This window comes from Scatophagus argus, chromosome 7, assembly GCF_020382885.2.
Source record: "Scatophagus argus isolate fScaArg1 chromosome 7, fScaArg1.pri, whole genome shotgun sequence".
NCBI lineage: Eukaryota > Metazoa > Chordata > Actinopteri > Scatophagidae > Scatophagus > Scatophagus argus.
The window spans coordinates 24,695,454-24,708,247 of record NC_058499.1 but is presented as its reverse complement, the minus strand read 5'-3'; the positions used below and the strand labels follow the sequence as shown (position 1 = coordinate 24,708,247).

Genomic DNA, 12,794 nt, shown 5'->3' with positions numbered 1-12,794 from the left:
GAATTCTATGCAACCAAACAATGAGTAACTTTGAGGAAATGAATGTTGTAGGTAACATTGTTCTGGGTCTTGCAGAAAAATTATATTAACTAAGATTTTCTGTTGTGTGTTGCAATAAGAGTGCATCACGTAGCTGTCTGTGTATTTATTGTGGCAATTCAATTCAATAAAATCTGTTAAAGCCTTTCAAAAATCCAATAATGTCTAGTAAGTCATCAGCCATGGTTCAGGTTTTAGAGCAGGTTGTTTAACATTGGTCAAAGCAGTACACCCATCCCATTTCACTCTGAGTCACAATTCCAAAAATCCCTCAAATGTTCACTTTAATCATGAAGAATTGCAAGTGAGCATTGCTTCGCATTAAGGGTTCGTAAGACAAAAAGTTTGGAACGGGGCACTTTCATGCATAAATCCAGTGCTGTTGGTGGGGCTTAGGAGATGCCAACAGATTTCAGACTGCTACCATTTTCTACAGGATGAGTAGTATTACTTTTAGCAAACTCCCGATTTTTCATCTTGTCAAAATTCATGTTTACCCAATAATTTGGTGTATGAACAAATAGCTACAAAACGTGTTTCACTCCAAGCCACAGCTGTACTCGGTATTTAGTGCTAATTAGTAAATGTTAGGGTGCTAAAATGTAACGGCTTGAATCAGGCTGACAGGAACCCAGAAGGACATTGAGTAGGTAAACTCAAAGTTGATTTTACTGGAGGCAAGGGACAAAGCCAGATTACTGAGCAGAACGCGCAAACTTATCCAACAAGGGGTAGGCTGGGAGTCCAGGGTCCAAAGATCAGGCAAAGGTACAAGCAGGCAGTTCAGGACCGCCCACTCAGTCTGTGGATTGGGCCAATTTTGTGATATCACACCAAGGAAAACTCAAGATAAAAGCAAGGTAAAGTATCTCAGTGAGATGAAATGAGTCTTGTGATGGTTAGCTGACATTCCCAGGTAGGAACAGAGCATCCATTAATGCTATTATTTACACCTGTGTTTTACATGTTGTCAAAGTCAAAATGTGTGCTGTCAAAAGGTCTGTTGATGTCCGTTGTACAATATTTAATTAGTTAGTTAATTATTAAGTTAATTGCTCAAGCTGCTCACAAACCTGGCAGGTTAATCAGAATTAGTACGACTTGTGACATATATGACATGTAAACTGACGAAGAGTAGATCAGCATCAGGAGTACTGGTGTAGGACACTAAACATTGTACTGCTGTGAACTGGGGCAGCAGCAAATTGAATTTCAGTCACTTAAAATGTATAAAAAGTCAGTATCAGTTTGAATGTATGCTATATTTGGAATATTTTCTCTGTAATACCTTACATCAGACAGCCCTCTCTCACAGGAATCTGAAGCTGCATCCACTTCTTTTATACAATCCATGAATGACTCCACCTTGTAGCAGCAGACTACAATCTGTAGTAGGTTGAATATTTACAACAACATGGCCTTACTGCTCCTTCCTCAAGTTCACAGAGCTCATCATGTTTGTTCAGCCTGACCTTGTTTCTCTACTCATTATAAAAAGATAAACAGTGTTGCCAAAGCTGAGCTTTGGGGTGGAAGATTTATTTGACCAGCAAAGATCTGTTCACTCTTTCACCAAATTAGGGCTCTCTGAGGATCACTGGCAACACCTCAGGCTCAAGCAGTACTCAGTCACCGCCTTCGTGTGATGTGTGACAAACACGTTCAGCTACTTCCTGTATTGTTCCATTGCTTGCTGAGTTCCATTCCCAGTCTGAATCTTGATGAAGTATTCCCTACCTTGCCGAGCACATAACAATGTTTTCCACTCTTCCAGTAAATCACAATCTCATTTATATGCTTTCTTGGTTCTTTTGTCACACCTTTGTGGCATTGTGTTCCTAGCAGGGAGAGGAAGTTATGCAACATTTACAATGCCCCGTAAAAGCGATCCACTTCAAATTCATGGCATTTTACTGAAGGAAACGTGATGTGCAAGGTAAAAAGATCTGTTTTCGGTACTTTCTTATGAGGAAGTTTGCAAGGAATACTATCAGTCTGAATTTTTATTTAAACCCAGAGTTTTCTGGTTGTTTCAGTGTTCTTTTAAGTGCTACATCTTTTCCCATGCTGATGTCTACCCACCAGGGACTTGCTGTCCAGGAAACCAGTCCCACTGACGTGGCCAACTTTCTTGCCAGACACATCTCCCCTGTAAATCCTAATTCTTCTTTCTCCAGAGTTAAATTTGCTTAGGAAAATAAAACTGGGTGCCAGGAGCTGAAACGGTGCCCCTACAAGATGTTGTGAAATAAAATTCACATCAGTGAAAAATGTTTTCCTTGTCCCACAAGCACATCAGTATCCAAGTGACTTGCCTTTCTTTCTTTCTTTCTTTCTTTCTTTCTGTGTGTGTGTGTGTTCATTATACAACTGCCCCATCCTAAACAAGTAAGGAAGTACACTAAAGTTCCTGTACTGTGAACTCTCAGGTCCAGACAGAGAAACATTCAAATAAGGTGTAATACAATACAATCATTAAATATTAGGGTGAAGACTTGCTTTAAGGTTAGGTTGAGCTTAGGGTTTGGTTAACCTAAGGTTAGGTGGTGATTAAGCTTCTAGGAAATGAATTTAAGTTCAAAAGTGATGGAAACACGACACACACACAAACATACACTCATACACCACATAAACACAAACACACATGCAATCTGTTCAACAGGAATATATTGTGTTGCCTGTATTATCCTTTAAAGCCAGTCTTCTCTTCTCTTCTCTTCTCTTCTCTTCTCTTCTCTTCTCTTCTCTTCTCTTCTCTTCTCTTCTGTTTTTAGTGAAGGACAAAATGCTACAATGTCATTCAGCTGTCAAAATATTTGGAACCACCGAGAGTCAGAAATCTCTAATAACAACTAACAATATCTTTAAGTAAGACAACACTGTGTGTTTAGTGTAAGTATACAAAGTAGTATAGGATTGATGGTTTGCAGCTGCAGTGGTCAAAGAGCAGGATTTTGTCATTTTTGACTCAGCGGTCAGAGTTCTGCTTTGGGTGCACTGAAGGTTAAGTCAATGAAGATTTTACTGTTTCATGCTGAGCTGTGGCTCTGACATAATGAGTTTGTGGTTTGTGGGGGAGTTTAAGGTTGAAAGTGTGTGCACTCACTTTCTGTTTGCATATATTCACAATTTTAAAAGAGAGAAAGAGAGCGAGAGAGAGAGAGGGGGAGGGAGGGAGGGAGGGGTGGTACCAGAGGGCCAGAACAGGGGCAGAGGGCTTTATCTGTCAAAGTACACTGAAATTCTCCCAGTGTTTTCTCCGGCCAGCCACGATGAGAACAGCGCTGTTCATTGTTTATCTCCTTCCTGCACTAACAGCACTAGCACAGGCAACACCAGGTAAGAAATCTCTTTATTTTGCCTCATGCTAACGCGCAGGACTTTGATGCGACAGCAGCTGTGGTTGACGTGTGTGTAGGTTCTTTGTAAGATTGTTTTGTATTTTAGAGGCCCAAGGAATGTCGAGGGCAGTCAAACAAAAATAAATTACATGAGGCGTGATCAGGTCATAACTAGAAGAAACCCCATTCGCATTGTCAGCTCTTCAGGACGTACCAGTAACAGCCTGGCTGTGGCTTGACCACCGGTTTTCTGAGGAATTCTGAAAGGGTTTCAAAGAACAATAAGTGGATTAAGGAGTTTTTAAGACCTACCAAGTAATCCTCAGTCTGACATTACAGTTTTTGTTTTGAGTTTAGTCATTTGTAATAAATAAATTCATGTTAATGAATGTGTTTTACCAACTTTGCTGTTGTTGACCATTCTCTGCAGCCTGCTTTATGGACTGGACTTTATAGCAAAGAGAAAACAAGACAAATATGGTGAAATGATGGCTGCACTTTTTTTTTTTAATGCAAAAGCCAAGTTTTTGTCTTTCATTAATTCAATTCAGTTCAGAGAGAGAGAGAGAGAGAGAGAGAGACAGGAGAGGAGGAGAGAGATTAATTAAAATATTTAACATAACGGACTCTTATAGCTACAGTTTAAGCCATTTCTTCTGTGTGCACTGATAATAATGTCCAAAATATTGACTTTAAGTATTTCAATTACATTCCAAATTCACACGTAATTTTGTTACCTAATCAGCGTAAAGTTTCATATTTGATGTCCAGCTTAGTTAAGTTAATGGAAATATATACAGAAAAACTTTTGTGTTTATCAGCACATATAAAGCTTGTACAAAATGTGTTAATTCTAACTATTATACATAAACTTTAATGCATGTCAAACTAGTTTTTAGTTAGTTCTTAGTAATGAATCACACCGAAGTTATTTCATTTCAAGTTTCATCTTTTCAACTTATGTGATAAAATTAGATGGAAATTTTGCTAGTAAATAAAATGCTTATATTCAATATATTTGGCATTAGTCTGCAAAAAAATTAATCCATCACACCCTTTGGCGCTAACAGGAAGTGATGCAAGACTCCTTTTTGTCACTGCCAGCTGAACAGCACACAAACAGACAAATGTGTTTTAAATATATAACATTCTGACTGTTAAGTGTGCTTGATTTCATAAGGCTACCAGTGTAAACACAAATTGCCCTCATACACCCTGAACCACACAAAATGCCAACTTGTATCTTCAGCAGGGAGCGCTGACCTTGTGGTGTCTCTAAAAAATGGCCGAATCAGAGGAGAATACATGACGGCGAAAGGCACAGAGAGGAGGGTGAAGCAGTATCTGGGAATCCCCTTTGCCCGCCCTCCTGTGGGGCCTCTCCGCCTGGCTGCTCCACAGGCTGTGGAGCCCTGGGAGGGGGAGAGAGACTGCACACACCAGCCCCCCATGTAAGATCTTTGCGGCCCCAGAATCACCAAGGGGCATTGAACATGGCAAGACTTTAAGTTTTTCCTCTATGAGCGACACACACCTCTACGTCTCTCTCTGTCGCAGGTGTATCCAGGATTTAGAAATAGTTGTGAATGTTTCTAGGATCATGTCAATGCAATACACCCCACCAGAGCTTTCAGAGGATTGCCTGTACCTGAATGTATACACTCCGGCTGAGGCAACAAAAGGGGACAAACTGCCGGTAAGTTAAAGAGGCTGCATGTGTATACTGCTGTGGACAAGATAACAGAGTCTGTCTACAGTGTAAAGACAAGTCCTGCATTAAACACCAGCTTTACAAAGGGACTAGTTTAATTCCAACCTAAGGTGCTCATATCACTTTGTCCACTCTCTGCCTTCATGCTGGGTGTAGAGGGTGTATCGGCTGCACATGAACTTGATTCAAACAGAGCTTCAGTGTATGTGTGATGTCACCAGTCAAGTGTCTACACAGCAGCACACATTCGGTGGAGAATATCAGCTCGGTTTATTGGTTGATTTGACGTATCAACTGTCTCACTATTGAGCAAGATTTAAGAAGCACAGTAACCACGAGGAGCAGGTAACTACCACCTTGGTTTCGAGTTTACAGTATTTACACTTCAGATTACATTTCAGGTGTTTTCATTCTTTCCACATTTAAAATGTTTTCATCCCTTTCTTTAGTTACAATTCAACTGGCAAAGCACCGCCTCAGGGTCGGCACGTGGGCCATCTGAATGCATGATCAAACATAAATAAAAATATCACCAGAATAACAATACAAGGGAGCTTTATGTCAATGACTCTAGGAGCAAATGCGTACAGTGAGTCTGTATTGCTCGATTCCGCCAGAGGTCGCTGTCTACGTTTAGATTGAAAAAAAGACCTCAAGTTGAATCACCTCGAGTGACAAGATCCAATCTTGTGTTTGTAATGTAATCACGGTGTAACTGTTAGAGTAGCTTATTCTGTAGTGTGTAGAGCAGCCGGCGTAAACAGCAGGATCCTGTGTGTGCTGTGTGTCAGGTGATGGTGTGGATCCATGGAGGAGGTCTGGCAATGGGTGCAGCCTCTCAGTATGACGGCTCTCCGTTGGCTGCTTATGAAAACATAGTGGTGGTTATTATTCAGTATCGTCTTGGCATTCTGGGATTCCTGAGGTAAGGAATTGTGTTGTAAGAAATAAGCTAAAACCGTTTTGCATGCTTTTCTTCATAAAATGATTCTTTAAGAACCCAAAGCGAGTGTCTTGATTTTCGTTGTTTCAAAGCACCGGAGATGAACATGCTCAGGGAAACTGGGGTTTCTTGGATCAGCTGACTGCCTTGAGATGGGTGCAGGAAAATATCGAGGCCTTTGGCGGCGATCCACAAACTGTTACAGTCGCTGGAGAATCTGCAGGAGCCATCAGCGCATCCATACTGGTAAAAAAATACAATCACTGGAACAAAGAAAATAAGTTCACCATCACGTCAACCCAACCAGCCTGTGCTGATGTATTGAATTCAACCACACATCTACGCACTTTTTGACCCAACTATAATGATTTATAGTGTAATGAATGTCTGTATGCATCTTCCGGTTCTTACTATCACGTCCACTGATTGGGTGATTTCGTACGTCTCTTGCCTCCTGAGCAGACTCTGTCTCCACAAGCTAAAGGACTGTTTCAGAGGGCAATTTTTCAAAGTGGAGTGGCAACACTTGGGACCTACACTACAAACCATCCTTTGAATTATGCCAAGGTAACAAACATCTGCCCATTGTTTCCATTGTTCTTAACATGCATTTGTAGTAGTAGTAAGTAGTTTTTTGGAGGACAAAAAAAAATTAAGACAAAAACACAAAACTAACATATTATCACTAGTAAACATATTAACAACTGTCCAATATTCATTCTACTCCTAATTCGGTTTTCATGTCCACCAACTACTGAGAAAAATATTTGGCCTATCAGAGTTTTTTCACTAAACACAGCTGCTTACAGCTGTCGGAAAAGAGGTCAACGAGAGCACACTTCCATGCCAGAAAACCAAAATAATGGCCACAGGGTAGACTGAAAATCTCCACAGAACTGTAGAGGTGATGGTGATTCTCTATGTGCTTTACAGTCATTTGTGTTTATATTAGCAGTACTTTACAAATAGTCACGTATTGTGAGGAACTGCTAATATAAGAACTTCAAAGCAATCAATAGATCATTCAATAAATACAACTCAAGCCATGGATTTGTGTGTAATGTGGGAACAGCAACCAGATTTTCTCTGCTGATTGTCCAGATCAAAAGAAAGCATGATCTCTGAGGAGTGTGTGAGTCCAGTCTTATAAACACTGTTTGGTCTCAGGAACCAGACAGCAAATGTCATGCACTGTCTGAATTCAGAGAAGCAGACGCTACCTGCTCGGTGCTCTGGTCTCTGTTTATAACCGGAGTTACGTCTTTATCAGCCTGTGCCAGTGACCACAAAGAACTCGTTCCACAAGTTTAGTGGTCTCTAATTTTTTTTTTTAAACAAACTCATTTTACATTTGCCCTGCACAAATCCAAAGAAAATATTCCAAATTAATAAACTGGAGCTTAAAATTTGTTTTGCTGATCAACGATGCAGCTACCAAATCTCTGCAGATGTTGGATATGCCTGCTGTGGCTCTTTTGTGCATTTGGATAAAAAGCACCTTTCCATAGCAACTTTCAGACGTCTACCAAAGTGAAAGATGCACCCTGGAGAATCATGTACCTTGATCATTGAACAAACTGCAAAAAAAATAGATACATTTGTATCCATTAATAAATTTAAGTTGATTATTAGAATATGTGGTGAAGGAGGCATGTGATTGTTTTTCTTGAGCGCCACCTAAAATAGCCATTTAGCTATTAGCTGTGTTTAGTTTTGCGATTTTGGTATGTAATGTGCTGTTTGTCGATTTTAGTGTGTTGTGATTTGTGGCTGCTATCTTGGCCAGGTCTCTTTTGTAAAATAGATTTTAATCTCAATGGGACTTTGTTGTAAAATAAAGTTTGAAATGAAGCTAGAGCAACAGTGTATATTTACTCATGTTATTCTCTTCCTTATACCTAGATTGTTGCCAACCTTACTGAATGTGACCGCAGTAGCACAGAGGAACTGGTCCAGTGCATGAAAGGAAGGAGCAAAGATGAACTCGTTGATGCGACTAAAAAGGTACATTGTCTTTTTGGAGACAGAATGGCATGTATTTAACTTCAAATTAATTGTGTTTTTTTTTTGTGTGTGTTGCATTTTTTAAAGGCCACTGAAGTCTTCTTATTTTACAAAGTTTCTTTTTCCTGATGGAAGAGCACTGAATAACTCCTGACCAGAAATAAAAAAAAAAAAAAAGCTTATTCAAGTTATTCAGTTAGTCAAAGTTATTCAACCTGATTTTGTAAAAGCTAACTGCTCATGAAACCTCACCAAAAAGGGAATTTTAATTTTTTTACCATACTCAAGTCCCAGTCAGAATATCAGGTGTCATGCCTGACTTTGGTCACAAGATGGCAGCCTGTGAACGCTGTTGTCTGGGAAAACAGTCATTGACGGTTTGGGTTCCCGTCGTCCATTCGGCTAAAAGTGGCAAAAAAATTCCCCTGACACTCAACAGTAAGTTCTGTCTTGTGTTAAGATGAAAGTATACCTGGGAGCCGTGGTGGACGGCGTGTTTCTGACTGATACAGCAGAGGAGCTCCTCAAGAGGAAAGAGGTGCTGAAGGTTCCAGTGCTGATGGGAATAACCAACCATGAGTTTGGATGGATCCTGCCTCAGGTCCCACATTTCTCACTGCCTCAGATATATACTTTGCCAAGCTCCTGTGACTGTTATATTATTCCTATCTTGTGTGTGTGTGTGTGAGTGGCAGTCTTTTCAGAAAAGGACTGAACATTGTCTCATGCTGATCACAGAGCTTTGCCCCTCCTGGCTGGGAGCAAGGCATGAGCAGAGAAGCTGTGTTGGGAGTGGTGAACATGTTCAATCCGACAGGGGTGAGCACACACACACACACACACACACACACACACACACCATTCCTTCAAAATGTGATGTTAGCAGGCTGTCTATAACAACAAGTTTAATGTTAATGTTAAATACTTAATTTGCTCATCAAGGGGGCGATTTGAGACAAGTGAGTTTGCCAGCAGAAGCACATGTAAACAAGTCCATCTACGCAATGAAAACCTGTCCAGAAATACACAATGTGATTTTGTAGATGTCAAAGGGTATGTCAAAGCCGTTGCTGAATATCTGTTTCTAACACTGCATAACTTTTCTTAGAGTATAATCTTTTTTTTTCTTTCTCGTGCAAGTAATTTCACACATTCCTGGTGGCACTGGTTTAAAGGCACAGTATTGATTTATGCTGATGGTGGCTGTAGCTTCGGAGGTAGAGCAGTTATCCACTAATTGGGAGGTCAGTGGTTCAATATCCCAAACTGCTCATTGTGTGGTTGTGTGAATGCTTATCCAGGTGAGCAGCTGGCACCTTGCATGGCATCTCCTGCCACCAGTGTGTGGATGTCTGTGTGGATGCTGGCTGCTTGTGAAGCAGTTTAGGCCACTCAGTTGAGATGTTTTCTTCAGTGTTAAACAATCCCCAGTGCTGATGAAAATCTGACATGACACACAGAAATGCGTTTGAAAGTTTTATTCCTGCTGCATTCAGTCACATTCACCAACATCCCTCCTCACTCTGACTCTTTCCCGGGTTATAGAGACAGGCGACCAAATGAAATGCACCATTAGCTTGAATAAAATCACACTTCTGAATTTTGTTGGAAACATTTGGGATGAAGCAAGTACTCAACTCAACAAGACAAGACAACTTTATTTGTGTAGCCCATTTTTACAAGCAGTTTGTCTCAAAGGACTTTTCATAACATCATAGCTTGTGTCTCCTATCTCCTACTTCCTTCATTGACTCCTCTGAAAATGTAAAAGCCTGTGAGTGTGAGTGGACAAAAAGCAAAAGAGTTAAGTTATCCAATCTACCAAGTGCCATTAACCTTACTGTCATGTAAAGCAGCAGCACTAGACAAACTACACGGTTACACTACACTAAACGTCATAACTTTGAAAACTTTACCACAGCTTAAGAGTTTTTGCTTGCCGTCCACTTTGTTGTCAGATTATTATTTGATGCTACTCATCAGTCATGTGTGATCCTCTGAACTCTGTCCCACGAAAGCAGCTCCAGTCCGCCTGCTGGAACTACAATGTTCAAACGTTAAACAAAATGAGTATACCTAGAAGCTGTACTAGAAATTGTGATAGGAAGCCAGTCTGTTTAACTAACTGGCTGTATAGTGACTGAAATATCACCTTGGGTAAACGCTATATCACAACGCTTTGCCGATCGTTTTTTTTAATGGTGAACAAGAGTGAAGGGACAAAAGCACAGACAGCTCAGTATGCATTCAAATGGGACCTTTTCAGTGATACAATGGAACACAATTACTAGCTTGTTCTAAAATATGCGTTCTCCAAAGACTAGAAAGCTTCTGTAAGACCCTACCCTAATGAAGTATTCTTGGCTTTAAAATACAGCTTGCGTCTGTGACCGGACTGGAAAAAGATGTGTGTTGCAAGACTGATTATTACATTAAATTTCATACATCTGAAACTAAAAATGCACAGATATTTTAAGATAGTTATTTTATTTTCTAAAATATTACATAAGTTAGACCTGTTTTCCAGGTGTACCACTGTTCTACAAATACATGGTCAGTGACTGGTAAGGTCATGAAATGATCTTGTCTTCTTGTCAATCAGCTTAAAATAAATTCCAGTAGAAAAATACCTCAGAGGAACATGTGATAGTCCGATCTTTCTCCCTGGTACAGGCCTCATCTACAAACCAGCTCATCATAGATGAATACCTGAAAAATGCTAAAACCCCAGAGGAGATCAGGGATGGATTCACTGAAGTCATGGGAGACTTGCTGATGACGCTGCCGGTTGTCATGGCGGCTGGATATCACTCAGGTCAGGAGGGCGGAGGCACTGAAGTAGAGTACTGTGAATACATGCACACAAACGTGTCACATACAGTGTGGCACCTCATAGACCTCACACATCGCTCTGTAGTAACTACTTGTTTGATTGTCTTTTGGCTTCTTAGATGCAGGCGTTCCAGTTTACATGTACGAGTTTGTATACCGTGCTGAGATACACAAGCACACCAGGCCCAGCTTTGTGAAGGCAGATCATGCAGATGATGTCGGCTTCATGTTTGGTGGATGTTTCTGGAATGGACGTATAAAAATCATAGGTAGGCTGCATGTAATATGCTACCCATAGTTTATATTTATAGATTAGATGGGTGCTCCTACTCCCATCTTTTCCCATTAAATACTTGTGAAGTCTAAGGTTACAATTTTGTTTGTTACAACACAAAGAATCACTTCCAGTCTGTTTAATGGGTATCAGTATTTGATTTTGTGATAGAGCTCCTCCTGTCTCGTCTTCAGGTAATGTCACCAAGGAGGATGAAAGACTTTGCAGGACCATGATGACATACTGGGCCAGTTTTGCCCGTACAGGGTGAGTAAGCACTGAGAACCACAGTATCATACAAGCTGAATAATGAATAAACTGTTTGCGTGTTCACTATAGCAACTGAGATGTCACACTTATGTTTAAAGTTTGTTCCAATAACTGCCAAGTGGCCAAAAAAAGGTCGGCTGATGTACCTTTAAATTACTCAGTTTTACTTCCTGTTCTCCCTGTGTCCTGCCTTCCTTGTATCGTGGTTTGTTCTCGTCTCGTTTTCTCCCCATCCCCTGTCTGTTATTTTGGTTTGTCCAGAGCTATTTTCGATCCTTCTCCTGGTTTTAGACTCATTTCATAACACCTACTGTGATGCACCATGGGAACACGGTGATACTCATCAGAATGTGTGTGTATATGGATAAAAACAGTATGTTCAGATTGGGTTGTTGCAGCAGAAAATAAGTTGTTCATTGGATAGAGTCAAATCAAACATGATCTGAGATATTTAAGGAAGAATACTCCAGGCTGAATCAAAAGTATGTTCCTTACATGAAAGAGTTCCATCCAGGGGTACATGTACTTCACAGGATACTTCTGCAGTTGCCAGGCTGTGCTTGAAAGGAATGTCAAATAGATCAGCTAATTTGCTCTTTATTAAATTATTATTATCTTTACTATATTATTATATTTATTGTCACAATAACCAGTGAACAACAAAGTAAGAGAAAATGATCTAAATAATCAGATAAAATCAGTGAGAAACATGAGATGATTTTATTTTCTGAATAGATTGGCCTAACATTTGCAGCTGGTATGTTTGATTATCTCCTCAGCTCTCCCAACAGTCCTGGTCTGGTCAGTTGGCCTCAGTATGACAGGCAGAAACAGGAGTACATGGAGCTGGGCCTGACGCAGACGGTGAGACAGAAACTGAAGGAGGACAGGGTCCATTTTGCCACCGTCACCCTTCCTCAGAAGCTGCAACAGTTAGCAGCAGCCAACGCTGGAAACTGATCTCTGCTAGCTGCAAGCTTTCACGCCTCCTCAGCAATACTAACTGGTATAATGTTTTAGAGTGGATTTACCATACTCTCCTTTTAATTTCCTGTAAGTGACTTTTTTGGACATGCAGTTTGTAACATAACATAATTAAAGGAAACCCTTTCATTGCAAAGTGAAACGGTGTGTCTCTTGTTAAAGCACTGTAATGACATGGTTTGTGGATGCAATTTGTAATGATTTTTTTTTTAGAGCAAATTTAAATCAGGTAGCTAAGTGGAGTGGACATATGTAAATTATTCAAAATATGTGCAAATTGCCTTGTTGAAATTCACCATAGAAAAATATAGCAATACACCATCGGGTGCTAAGGAATGGCATTATTCTGAATAGTTATATCTTGGCCCACCTGACAGACAGTTAACCGACAATTGC

At 40.3% G+C, this 12,794-nt stretch overlaps 1 protein-coding gene across 2 annotated transcripts; it reads left to right on the top strand.

Moving 5' to 3' along the window:
- The first annotated feature begins 3,234 nt into the window (after nt 1–3,234).
- On the top strand, nt 3,235–12,534 carry ces3 (carboxylesterase 3). Of its 2 annotated transcripts, none has more exons than XM_046393875.1 (13): nt 3,235–3,378; nt 4,630–4,831; nt 4,938–5,076; nt 5,883–6,016; nt 6,127–6,280; nt 6,497–6,601; nt 7,937–8,038; nt 8,499–8,639; nt 8,777–8,857; nt 10,712–10,853; nt 10,990–11,139; nt 11,339–11,411; nt 12,194–12,534. In XM_046393875.1, the coding sequence occupies exons 1-13, from the start codon at nt 3,312–3,314 to the stop codon at nt 12,372–12,374; spliced, it is 1,671 nt and encodes a 556-aa protein (XP_046249831.1). In that variant the 5' UTR covers nt 3,235–3,311; the 3' UTR covers nt 12,375–12,534. The 2 variants fall into 2 exon arrangements, with proteins under 2 accessions (XP_046249831.1, XP_046249832.1); XM_046393876.1 differs by having other exon boundaries at nt 3,262–3,378; nt 4,633–4,831.
- Nucleotides 12,535–12,794: the final 260 nt, after the last annotated feature.

Coding starts and splice junctions, on each gene's coding strand:
- ces3 (XM_046393875.1), top strand. CDS start 3,312: ATGAGAACAGCGCTGTTCATTGTTTATCTCCTTCCTGCACTAACAGCA. Junction 6,602..7,936: donor ATCCTTTGAATTATGCCAAG/GTAACAAACATC, acceptor CCTTATACCTAG/ATTGTTGCCAACCTTACTGA. Junction 11,412..12,193: donor GCCAGTTTTGCCCGTACAGG/GTGAGTAAGCAC, acceptor TTATCTCCTCAG/CTCTCCCAACAGTCCTGGTC.